Source organism: Carcharodon carcharias, chromosome 2 (assembly GCF_017639515.1).
Source record: "Carcharodon carcharias isolate sCarCar2 chromosome 2, sCarCar2.pri, whole genome shotgun sequence".
Taxonomy (NCBI): domain Eukaryota; kingdom Metazoa; phylum Chordata; class Chondrichthyes; order Lamniformes; family Lamnidae; genus Carcharodon; species Carcharodon carcharias.
The window spans coordinates 28,094,292-28,107,835 of record NC_054468.1 but is presented as its reverse complement, the minus strand read 5'-3'; the positions used below and the strand labels follow the sequence as shown (position 1 = coordinate 28,107,835).

General features: G+C 41.1%; 1 protein-coding gene across 4 annotated transcripts in view; it reads left to right on the top strand.

Moving 5' to 3' along the window:
* Positions 1–6,724, top strand: part of agfg1a (ArfGAP with FG repeats 1a) — an 80,474-nt gene extending 73,750 nt beyond the window's left edge. For all 4 annotated transcript variants that reach the window (XM_041180564.1, XM_041180561.1, XM_041180557.1 and 1 more), the window contains 3 exons: positions 4,854–5,009; positions 5,107–5,201; positions 6,051–6,724. In XM_041180564.1, the coding sequence (XP_041036498.1) occupies positions 4,854–5,009; positions 5,107–5,201; positions 6,051–6,110 (311 nt within the window). In that variant the 3' untranslated portion in view covers positions 6,111–6,724. The remainder of the gene's footprint in view (positions 1–4,853; positions 5,010–5,106; positions 5,202–6,050) is intronic.
* Positions 6,725–13,544: the final 6,820 nt, after the last annotated feature.

Genomic DNA, 13,544 nt, shown 5'->3' with positions numbered 1-13,544 from the left:
CCAGGTCTGTTTGAATTGCACTTGTTTATCAGTTTCTCATTCAGATGTTTCCATCTGTCTACATTTAGCACTCTATTTCCTAAAACTAAAAGGTATACCTGTAAAACATGTGAATTATGGAATCAGATGTTTGCAACATTGTTTAAATTTAATTACTTACAGCAAGGTAAATGTGTGAAGTATAGTACCCAGGGATGGTAGTGAAGGCTAATGATGTTTGAAAAATAAGAGGAAATTTAGATTTGTGAGAGTGGACGCTTTGGAAGTTTGTTTCTTTGAACCCACTAGGTAGAATGCAATTATTTCATATTGCAAACCTTCCTAGGTTTCTATGCTGTGCAAGCAGTAGATGAGCGTGAGCTAGAACTGAGAGCATAAAATATTTCTCAAAGATAGATTGTGAAGCTGGAGCAATCTGGATATCAATTAACAAAAAGGCCAATACCAATTTCTGTCAAGATAAGCAGATTTGAAGCTCGATAGGCAAAGATTACAGGCTGCAAAGAATCATAATATACTAAATCTAGTAATGATAATTAAGGGAGAATTGGATTTTGAGAGAGTGGGTGGAGTGGTTTTAGTTTTTAGGATGGCTTTTCCGGTCCTGTATTTTCATATAACAGGAAATTTTCATGTCCCAGTGTTAAAGTGGTCAGGCCAGGAGCAATTAAAAAGGAGTAAAAGTCAGAGGAGTGAAAGTGCAAACTATCTTCAGAGAGGTAATGATTACCGATTCTCAATAAAACACAATGTAGAGTACAAGAGCAGATGCTGTATTGTTTTTGGCGCTTAGCATTCCACTTGGACTGATTAACTTGGACGTGGGTGAACAGTTGGCTGTTAGTTATTGTATGGTTAGATTTGTTATTGTATAAACATTAGAGCCAAGGCTAACAACTTTAGGAAAGCAAACATTGAACCTATGAGAAGAGTGGGGATTAAGTGATGTGAAAAATATGAAGTCTTAAATAAACTTCGTCACTAAGCTTGAGACCACCCATTCAGCTATTTCTGGTGCGTTTTTCCTTCCCCTTGTATACCAAGTCAAGTATTGCCAAGGTTCCACCTACCCTAGCAATGAACCTGCATCTTATTCCAGTTTCACTCCTATGTTCTCTTAAGCCCTCTATGTACTCATGTTGCCATGTGACCCACCTCCTATGTTGTTGACTCCATTCCCACTAAGATGCAGATCATCCAAATTTCTGTTCTGGCACTCTTGCTAGCTGACATCGTGGATGGTTCCTTCTCTTCAGGCACTGTCTCTGTGCCTTTCAAATCCAGCACAATCAGCAGCCTCCTCAAAAAACCCACGCTTTCAGACCTTGTGCCCTTGCAAGCTATGTGCCTAATCTTCTAGCCTTATCAAAATCCTTGAATATATTATAACCTCCCAAACCCCTGTCTGTATTTCCCACAATGCCATGTTTGACTCTATCAACAAGCTTCTGCTCCTGCCATAGCACTGAAACACCTTCTGTCAGTGTGACTGTAGTGCACTATCACCCCTCGTCCTTCACAATCTCTCTGTAACCTTTGACATGGTTACCTTTCGATGCTGTTCATCTGTTGTCCAGCTCAATGGGACTGCAGTAGTTTGGCTCCACTTTACCACACTCGTAGTCAAAGCTTCTCCAGCAATAACTTTGTAACCTACCCCGACACATTACCTCCGGAATTCCTGAAGGTATATCCTTTGTCCACTCCTCTTCTTTATCTACATGCTGCACCTGGGCAACATCCTCCAAAGGCAAGGAGTCAGGTTCCACATGTATAGTGACAACAACCAGCTCTACCTCTCCACCATCTTTTTTGATCCGTCCACTGCCTCTGTCTTTTCAGAATACTTGTCTGACACCCAGTTCTGGGGGAGCTGTAATTCCCTCCAATTATAACATCGGAAAGACTAAAGCCGTCATCTCTTGCCCCACCGCCATAAATCTGTACCCTTGCCATCATTCTGTCTCCATTCTCAGCCATTGTCTCAAGTTTAACCATACTGCTTACAACCTGAGCTTCTGACCCCATATCCTCTGTCACAAAAACACCTACTTCATCACTGTAGCATTGCATACCTTTGTCCTCGCCTGAGCCTATGGCACTGTAAGCCTTACCTATTACTCTTTTAGCACCTTGTAACTCAAAGATTCCAATGCACTACTGTCCTGTTAATATTTTAGGAATTCTATAAACATTGGAGCTTATATGATATTTGAAGGAGGCTGAGAAAGAACAAACATTAACATGAAATCAGAGACTAGTGATCAGTCCACATCTTAAAAGCACAGCTGCCTTAAGGATTTGGCAATTTGAAGTTAGAAGCAACTTTATAATTTTGATGGATCTCTTTGAAGGGGTTATTGATCACTGGATATTATTTCCTTGCATTTTCAAAAAGCATTTGATAAAATTTCATGTATGCAGATTTTTTGAAGCTCATTAAGTTAATGGCAAATCTAGCTGGATTGAAAACTGTTTCAAAATATGAAATAAATTGGGAAGATTCAGTCTAAGGGCAGACTAAATATTAGAAAGACCAAAGCCATAGCCTTTCGTCTCTGCCACAGACTTCTAGCCAGCACCTTCGTCCCTCTCCCAGGCGACTGTCTGAGGCTGAACCAGATTGTTTGCAACCTTAGTGTCATATTTTACTGTGAGATAAGCTTCTGACCACCTATCTGCACTGTCACTGAGACTAACTTTTTCCACTTCCATAATGTCACCCAACTCTGCCCCTGCCTCAGCTCGTCTGAGCTGGAACTGTCATTCACGCCCTTGTTATTTCTCAACTTGACTATTCTAATGCGTGCCTAGCTAGCCTCCTACGTACTACACTCTGTAAACTTGTAATCATCCAAAACTCTGCTACCTTGGACTAAATAGGCTAATGGCTGCAAAACAATAGAGAGCTTTTTGTCTCTCTAGTTTCCTCCACTTCTATCCTGAGGATGCTGAATCATGATAGGGTACAGTTCCTCATCTGCCGGCAGACCTCTGGTGCCTCACTCGAGTAAACATAGAAAGTAATTGTTCATCGGTCATCTGGTCATGAATGGTTTAAAGCTCAGCCTAATCCTGGTACACATCTCCAGCAAGAACTAGCACATACTAATGAGGAATGGAAATGTTGACTGGGTTTTCCTCTTCCTCATCCAGTGTAGATCAGGCAGCAACTGTTGGAAAAACAGCCAAGTTTACCTTTCAGGTGTGGATCCTTCATCAGGATCAGAAATTAAAGTAGCTATATTGCTTCAGTAATATGCACTCAAGTGCACAAAGAAATAAGTTAAAAGCATGCAAGCGTATCTGGTTGAAGGTGGAACCTTGACAGTCAAATGATTACTTATTAGTTATTCACCATGGAAGAATTTTCAGATATGAGATTATATTCCATTGCTTCACAACACCATGTATTGCTAAGACAAATCTTTCAACAGGACACAGCTTTTAAATGTCCTTAAATCTTTCATCTAGAATTTCTATAAATTATTTCTTTTTAAATCTGACATTATTCCTGCACTGCTGACGACTACTAGGGGCCTAAGAAGCTAAGTTAATGAGTATTATTTTGATATGTAATTTTAATCGTTGCAGCATGTTATAAATTGAAAGGAGTAAGTCTGTGGCTCAAATTACACATGCTTAATGAGGCAAAATGAGTCTTCTCATTCAGAATTAGGCTCCAGTTTTTTGGTAAATCATAATTTTAAAGTCCCAGTGGTTAATTAAAGACCCAATTTCTTTGAAACCCCTTTTTTCTGGAGCAATGTATTTACTTAACTCGCTGCATGCTAACTAGTCTCTGCTTTTATGTTTTGAGGACGGTAAATAATTACTTGTCTTTTCTGTAACTTTTTGTGGCTGTCCTTGAGGGCTTTTAGGAACTCTGCACACTCGAGCAGTTCCACTGGCTCATTTTGGTAGGTGCCAGCACTTTGATACTTGCTAAATTGAGTGTCTTACTGATTCACTGTCTAATGACTAGCTAGCATGTCAAGGAGCTTTTCTGTTTCTAGTCATTCTCGGGATGTGGGAGCTGGTGGCAAAGCAGGCATTTATTGCCCACTCCAACAAAAGAGCTCGTGGCTGCCTCCTAGTTATTTGTCGTAATGACTTAATATACTTCAGACTGTTGTTCAGAGCTGGTAGCCTCAGTGTGGGACTAGAGTCACATTCAGGCCAGACCAGATAAGGACAGCAGCTTTCTTTTCCTAAAAGGCTTTAGTGAATCATTTGGATTTTTGAAACAGTCCAACAGTTTCATGGTTGCTTTCACTAATACCACCTTTTTAATTCCTGATTTCTTTTAAACTGATTTCAATTTCACACACTGCCAGGGTATGATTTGAATTTGCATCTTCTGGATTATTTGTCCAGTACTCCTGATTACTTGTCCAGTAACATTCCCACTACTCCGATTTCAAACCAAACAAATAACTTTAAAAATCTAAAAGTGGTTTGATGCTCAATAGTACTCATGATATTACTGGACTCGCGCAAAAGTATTTATAAATATCACATATTTGACTTATTTGATGGCTTTTATGCTCATACTTTCTGGAATTAATGTTTTTAAGATGTTTCCATTTTAATGTGTATTTAAGATAGCTCTTCCAAAAACTGTACGTATATAATTGTTAGTCCTTTTGGTAGCTGAACATATTGTGTTGAGTGCATAATGTATTTTGAAGCAGATTCAACATCCATACCCATCCAGAGCGTTTGATTGCAGTCCCCCTTTAAATGTCTGAGTCGGAAGGGTCCTCTATAAAGACTTCTCTATGTTGAGATTAGTTGTTTTAAGTTATCAGTTAATTCGGCTTTCATTTTTTTTTCCTTTCTCTCTGTAACAGTAAGCTTTGGAACAGCATCAATGAGCATGCCCACTTTGTTCGCCACTCCAGCTGGATATACTCTTCCCACCAGCTTCAGTGGTGGCTTCCAGCAGCCAATTTTATCTGCTCCTGTGACCTTCCCTCAGCATTCAGCATTTCCACAGCAAGCAGTTGGTAATATCAATACTGATCAATATATTATCAAATTCCTGTATTTATCTTCCAAATATAAACTCCACTCATTAACTTTTTTGCCTTTTTTTTTCTTCAGGTGGCGGATTTGGTTCATTTGGACAATCAAAGCCAATGGTCATGCAGTATGGTCAACCAATGGGAACATCTGCAGTATCTAGTAACCCATTTCTGGTAATTTTTATTTTGTTTTGTTTTAAATAATTTTCTCCAGTCTTGCATCCATCCCAAAACCTCCTGTTGTGACAGTGGGCTATTCCTTGTTATTTAATGAGAAATGTTGAGTTTCAGCTCTCAGGGCTCATTTGATCTAAAAATCTGAATTCCAGTGGCTTCATCAAGTTTTTAAAGGAATCTTGGATCAGTGAGTTATCCCAGTTGCACAAGTTGTGGAGTTTGTACCGTAATCTGTTAACTGGACATGTGTAGAATTATTGAAAAGAAATCTGCAGCACATTGTGAATATAATTTATAATATTTATGCTGGTGGCAGTGAAGATGAAGCTGCTTGGAAAAAGAATACTGGTACAGGTGGGCCTGCTTTGAGTTGTAGTGGTGGATGAGCAATGAGAAATAGTATTCCCAAGTATTGAGGTTTGTTTTAGAGAGTAGGTTTTTTTTTATTCATTCAGGGGATATGGGCTTCGCTGGCTGGGCCAGCATTTATTGCCCATCCCTAATTGCCCATGAGAAGGTGGTGCTGAGCTGCCTTCTTGAACTGCTGCAGTCCATGTGGTGTAGGTATAATTACAGTGCTGTTAGGGAGGGAGTTCCAGGATTTTGAATCAGCGACATTGAAGGAACGGCGATATATTTCCAAGTCAGGATACTGAGTGGCTTGGAGGGGAGCTTCCAGGTGGTGGTGTTCTCATGTTCCTGCTGCGCTTCTAGATGCTAGTGGTTGTGGGTTTGGAAGGTGCTGTCTAAGGAGCCATGAATCTTGCAATTCCTCTTTCTTGACTGTTCCTCACATTACAGTTAAAAGAACATATTCATTGTGATTTTCTCGCTCTCCTCCCACAGGCTGGAGCTCCAATGGGGCAGTTTCCAACAGGAAGCTCTTCAACCAATCCATTCTTATAGCCGAATTGGTTCTTGTCAGGACTGTGATGTCGATGCGTGACGTCTCCAGATCTCTTGCACAGTTGTGTTGTTCACTGATCTTAGCTTTAATCACAAGGGTCTCTAAAGCCTGTATTTTGTATAATGGGGTAATATATGCAGAAAGGAAGGACTTCCCGCATGTCCTTTATTTAACTTTTGGCAAGAAGGCTCAAGATGTAGCCATATCATGTATATTGAAATGGGCTAATGTTAAGTTATTGCAAATCCTACCTTTCATTGCTCTGCAGTACTGTACATATTTTTTCTTAGAAATTTAGCTATTTGTGCAAATTGTATTTGTAATTTAACACATTTATGTTAATGTGAAATGTTATTGAGCAGAAAGAATCATCAATAAAGTTGCTGTATCTATAAGGATGAAACTGCTATAACATCGGCCTTTTAAGTTCTAGTTTTAGATGAACTAGAAATTTTATTAATTAGGTGACTGAAAAAGGGATTTTTCTTTCTCAGAGGAAAATCCTTTTATTTATATTTGGAGTATGTAGAAAACTGCACCTCTACCTAATAAAGGAGATCATGTTTTGCTACAAGGTTTGCAATTGACAAAATAAATACAATATTAGTAAAAATGTCCATGGAGATTTATTTTAAATAAGTAATTACAGTGTTATTGTCCTTGTTGTTCTTACATGTGGAATCTCAGAAATTATAGTACAGCATTTGGCTTATTGCATCTGTGCTCATGCTAATTCTTCAAGTAGGGTTATCTACTCCAATTCCATTTGCCTTCATACTCCTTTGTATTCATCATTTTCAAATATTCATCTAGTTACTGAATTTTAAAGTACTTCATTGGTTGTGAAGTGCTTTGATACATTGACTGAATGTATATGGTGCTATAAAAATACAAATTCTCCCTCTTTATTAATTCCCTGTTAAATGCTATAGTCTGTGTCTCAATCGCTACTTGTAAAGCATTCTGCTCACTGACTCTCAGTTTGGATTCTGTCAGGGCCACTTAGCTCCTGACCTCACTACAGCCTTAGTCCAAACATGGATAGAAGAGCTGAACTCGAGGTGAGGCGAGAGTGTCTGCCCTTGATATCAAGGCACCATTTAACCAAGTGTGACATCAAGGAGCCCTAGCAAAACTGGAGTCAATGGGAATTGGAGAAAACTCTCCACTGGTTGAAGTCACACCTAGCACAAAGAAAGATGGTTGTGGTTGTTGGAGATTGGTCATCTCAGTTCCAGGACATCATTTTAGGAGTTCTTCAGCGTAGTATCCTTCCTTCCATCATAAGGTCAGAAGTGGGGATGTTCACTGATGATTGCACAATGTTCGCTGTTTACGAATCCTCAGATTTGAAGCAGTCCGTGCTCATATGCAGCAAAACCTGGACAACATTCAGGTTTGGGCTGATAAGTGGCAAGTAACATTCGCACCACACAAATGCTAGGCAATAACCATCTCTGACAGGAGAGAATGTACCCTTGACATTCAATGGCATTGCCATCATTGAATCCCCCGCTATCAACATCCTGGGGGTTGCCATTGATCAGAAACTGAAGTGGACCAGCCATATAAATATTGCGGCTATAAGAGCAGAGCAGAGGCTGAGAATTCTGTGGAGAGTAACTCGCCTCCTGACTCTCCAAAGCCTGTCCACCATGCACTCCATCAGGAGTGTGATGAAATACTATCCACTTCCTAGATCAAGGCAACTCCATCAACACTCAAGAAGCTTAGCGCCATCCAGGATAAAGCAGCCCATTTGATTGGCACTTCATCCACCACCTTCAACATCCACTCCCTCGACCACCGATGCACAATGGCAGCAGTATGTACCATTAACAAGATGCACTGCAGCGACTCACTGAAACGCCTTTGACAACACCTTCCAAATGCCTGACCTCTACCACCTAGAAGGTAAGGGCAGCAGATCGATGGGAACACCAGCACCTGGAAGTTCCCCTCTAAGCCACTCACCCTCCTAACTTGGAACTATATTGCAGTTCCTTCACTGTTACTGGGTTAAAATCCTGAAACTCCCTTCTTAAAGCTTTCTGGGTGTACCTACACCACATGGACTGCAGTGGTTCAAGAAAGTGGCTCACCACCCCCTCCTCAAGGGCATTTAGGGATGGGCAATCAAAAATGGGGCCTAGCCATGACACCTACATCACATGAAATAATTTTTAAAAAATTTCAAGTTCTAATATGCAAAAAAAACCCTTTGGGCTTCTTTATTCTTCTGACTGAGCCCATTCCCACATTTACTGATTTGCCAACATTTGAAAAATTTTTATTTACCCTCTAAACAATCCAATGCTGCCCCAGCAGTCTACTCACAATCAGAAGTGATGGAAAGAGTCATCAACAGTACTATCAGTTGACACTTAACTCACTAATAACTTGCTCACCAATGCTCAGTTTGGATTCCACCAGGATCAGTTGGTTCCAGACTATATTACAACCTTGTCCAAAAGTGAGATAAGAGTGAGTGCATTTGATATCAGGGCAGCACTTGGCTGAGTGCAGAATCAAGGCACCCTAGTGTAACTGAGGACAGTTGGGATCAGGAGGAAAGTCTCCAGTGACTGGAGTCATATCTAGCACAAAGGATGATGGTTATGGTTATTGGAGGCCAATCATCTCAGCCTTAGGACATTACTGCAGGAGTTCCTCAGGGCAGTGTCCTAACTCAGCCATCGTCTGCTACCTCATCAATGACCTTCCTTCCATCAGAAATGGGGCAGTTCATGGATGATTGCAGAGTGTTCAACTCCCTTTGCAATTTCTCAAATAGTGAAGCAGCCCATGCCCCCACACAGCAAGACTGGCACAACATCCATGCTTAGGCTGATAAGTGGCAAGTTCAACCCTAGCAGAGACCATTCTCTAACAAGGGAGCCTTCCTTTGATTTTGAATCATCAAACCATAAAAACTTGCAGCATGGAAGGAGGCTATTTGGGTCCATTGTGTCTGTGCTGCCAACAACTTGCCACCCAGCCTAATCCCTCTTTTGATCTCTTGGGTCATAGACATGTAGGTTTTGGAATGCATATCCAAATACTTAAAATGTTATGAGGGCTTCTGCCTCTACCACCCTTTCAGTCAGTGAGTTCCAGATTCCCACCACCTTCTGAATAAAAGAATTTCCCTTTGAATCCCCTCTCAACCTCCTGCCTCTTACCCTAAATCCATGCCCCCTGATTATGAACCACTGAACCAAAGGGAATAAGGCCTTCCTATCCACTCTATCTAGACCCCTCATAATTTGATACACTTCAATTAGGTCTTTCCTCAGCCTCCTCTGTTACAAAGAAAACAAGCCTGGCTTATCCAATCTTTCCTCAAACCTAAAATTCTCCAGCCCAGGCAGCATCCTTGTAAATTTCCTCCATACACACTCTGTCTTTCCTATTGCGTGGTGACCAGAACTGCACACATTTAACTAATGTTTTATACAGTTCCAACAGACCCTCCAAGCTGTTGCCTTTACTAGTCAAGACATAGAATACAAGTTTCCTGAATGCCTTTTTGAATGCCATTATTACGGGCATATACATCCTGGAGTCACCATTAACCAGAAACTTAACTGGACAAACCATATAAATGCCATGACCACTAACTAGAGTGATCAGAGGTAGGTATTCTGTGGCTTGGCTTTCACCTTGGCTTTCCAAAGTAAGAGAATTTTCCTCCCCTCTAATTAATTTTACCCTTTTCCCTCCACTGCAGCACTTCATCTGATGAGGATTCGTTAAAAATAAAAACAAATGTAGAAAGATTTACTACATATCTTTAATAATCTTCAGAACTCTGTAATTTCTATATCATTTCTGGATAGAGAAGGATTTCTGTTGATGATCTGACCACATCCAGTTGGAATAAAAGTGTAGATTCCTCTGACAAGGAAAAGTCCTGCTATTACCTCAAAGTAACTCCCATAGACAAAGACCTGGAAAAATAAAACCAACTATTCAGTGTATTGCGGGTTACTCTGTAGGCTTCCAACATTTTTTCAGTGTAAAGTTTACAGCTATCATCCAAAAATAAATCTAATAGGCAATTTCAAATTCCCTAAGACAGGCTTCACTGTTTCCTTATATAAAAATAAAAACAAAAAACTGCGGATGCTGGAAATCCAAAACAAAAACAGAATTACCTGGAAAAACTCAGCAGGTCTGGCAGCATCGGTGGAGAAGAAGAGTTGACATTTCGAGTCCTCATGACCCTTCGACAGAACTAGGTGAATCCCAAGAAGGGTTGAAGTTTAAACTGGTTTAAGGTGGTCAGCGGGGGTGGCGGGGTGGGGGGGGGGGGGGGGGGGGGGGAGGGGGGGGGGGAGCGGGGCGGGGGGAGAGAAGTGGAGGGGGGGTGTGGTTGTAGGCAAAAGCAGTGATAGAAGCAGATCATCAAAAGATGTCACAGACGGCAGAACAAAAGAACACCTAGGTGTCGAAGTTGGTGATATTATCTAAACAAATGTGCTAATTAAGAATGGATGGTAGGGCACTCAAGGTATAGCTCTAGTGGGGGTGGGGGGAGCATAAAAGATTTAAAAATATTTTAAAATAATGGAAATAGGAGGGAAAAAGAAAAATCTATATAATTTATTGGAAAAAAACAAAAGGAAGGGGGAAAAACAGAGGGGGGGTGGGGATGGAGGAGGGAGGTCAATTCCTAAAGTTGTTGAATTCAATATTCAGTCTGAAAGGGTGTAAAGTGCCTAGTCGGAAGATGAGGTGTTGTTCCTCCAGTTTGCGTTGGGCTTCACTGGAACAATGCAGCAAGCCAAGGACAGACATGTGGGCAAGAGAGCAGGATGGAGTGTTGAAGTGGCAAGTGACAGGGAGGTTTGGGTCATTCTTGCGGACAGACCGCAGGTGTTCTGCAAAGCGGTCGCCCAGTTTACGTTTGGTCTCTCCAATGTAGAGGAGACCGCATTGGGAGTAACGAATGCAGTAGACTAAGTTGGGGGAAATGCAAGTGAAATGTTGCTTCACTTGAAAGGAGTGGTTTGGGCCCTTGGACGGTGAGGAGAGAGGAAGTGAAGGGGCAGGTGTTACATCTTTTGCGTGGGCAAGGGGTGGTGCCATAGGTGGGGGTTGGGGAGTAGGGGGTGATGGATGAGTGGACCACTGTTCCCTTACTTTCTGTAACATTTTAGGACTATTGGATAAAATAGCACCTATACTATCCCTGCCCGTTTTAGCTGGAGATGTGGGTGTTAATGTGTTGCTGTGTCAGTCTAAGCAAATTCTCTATGGGGACTTCATTGCCTGGCAGTCTGTAGATAGCATTCTCCTTAAGAGTTGAGTGGGAGCCAGATGGCACAGCCTGCTGCTTAACCAAATCCAGGTGTCAGCATTCTATTGTGCAACTGGCTCAATCTGATATTACCTAGATTCCAAGCAGGCTACTTGTGATTATGCCCTATTACTCAAAACAGTTTTTCTACAAAACTTTACAATCTGCTTACTTGCATATTTTTAAAAATGTTTATGTACAATGATTTTCTTTTCAATTTTTGTTGAAGGTACAATAATGGAAATATCAGAGCTTTAAACGTGTTTGGTCGATACAGTGGTAAGCAACCCACAATTGCAACTAAATGAAGCAATCTGAAATTGGAAGCAAATACTCATGTATATATGAACATATATTGAATGCACCAGGGTGATAATGTCCAAACCAAGGCCTCTTGAATCAGCTACAACAATGGTCAGGATGGCTTGGAGTACCAGGGCTACAGGTTTACTCCAAACATCAGTGCAATGTGTCCCATGTTCAGGTTAACTGCTATCTGGAAACTGGATTTAGAATTATTTTTAAATATTCATGTTTCTTAGAGATAATAAAAAAACATTATTTATCCATTCAAACAATGAGGTTAATGTCATTTATTATATAATTTGCTTGTTTGCAAGAGGACCTAATCCACTCCTAAACCAATTATAAAACAAAATGTTGTCTATTTAGAGAAATTTATGAGCGAATATTCAAACACTATGTTCCCAGGGCTTTCAAAACAGCTTCAAATGAAGGAATAGGATTTTCTTTTTAGTACAAGGACAAAAGGTAAGATGTTTACATTTTAGGTGGAATTCCTCCTTTGATCAATAAGTCCTAGGATCCAGCACTACTGGTTCATAAGAAGTGTTCTAGGAGCTGGAGTAGCCCATTTGGCCTCTCAAGCCTGCTCTGCCATTCAATAAGATCATGGCTGATCTGATTGTGGCCTTAACTCTACTTTCCTGTTTGCAACCGCTCACCCCCCTCCATAGCCCTTGACTCCCTTGTTGATCAAAAATCTATCTAACTCAGCCTTGAATATATTCAATGACCCAGCCTCCACTGCTATCTCAGGAAGAGAATTCCACAGACTAATGATCCTCTGAAGGAAAAGATTTCTCCTCATCTCAAATCTTAAATGGGAGACCCAGAAATTTTAAACTGTGTCCCGTAGTTCTATACTTCCCTCACAAGGGCATCCACTCTAAACTTCCTCAGAATCTTCTATGTTTTAGGGCATCCTGAAGGGGACAAGTGATAAGGCAGAGTTCATGGTACATGTTGGTACCAGTGACATAGGTAGAAAGAGGGATGAGGTCTTGCATCAAGAATTCAGGGAGTTAGGCAGTAGACTAAAAAGCAATACCTCTTGGGTTGTAATCTCTGGATTACTCCCAGTGCCACGTACTAGCGAGCTCAGAAATAGGAGAATAGCACAGATGAATACGTGGCTTAAGAGTTGGTGCAGGAGGGAGGGTTTTAGATTCTGGATCACTGGGACCATTTCTGGGGAAGGTGGGACCTGTACAAACGGGACGGTCTACATCTGAACCAGAGCGGGACTAACATCCTTGCCGATGGGTTTGCTAGTGCTGTTGGGAGGAATTTAAACTAATTCGGCAGGGGGAGGGGACACAGAATGTTAGCAGAATAGGGGCACATCATAAAACAGTAAAACTATCAAGTCAGAGGGAATACAGCTGCATTAAGTTTCAAGGGAGTAAGGCAAAGCTGGATGGCCTCTACTTTAATGACAGGAGTATTACAGGTAAAATGGATGAGTTAAGGGTGAGGATTGACATGTGGAATTGTGATATAGTAGCCATCACTGAGATGTGGTTGAGGCAAGGGCAGGATTGGCAGCTCAACATTCCAGAATATAGAATCTTCAGGTGAGACAGGGGAGGGGGTAAAAGAGGAGGAGGCGTTGCATTATTAGTTAAGGAGTCAGTTACTGCAGCAAGGAGAGATGATATTTTGGAGGGGGCATCGAATGAAGCTTTGTGGGTAGAGCTTAGGAATAAAAAAGGGGAAGCCACATTGTTAGGTGTTTATTATAGACCCCCAGATAGTTAGCGGGAAATTGAGGAGCAAATATGTGCACAATTTGCGGAGGTGTGTAAAAATAATAACAATAGGGTAATTA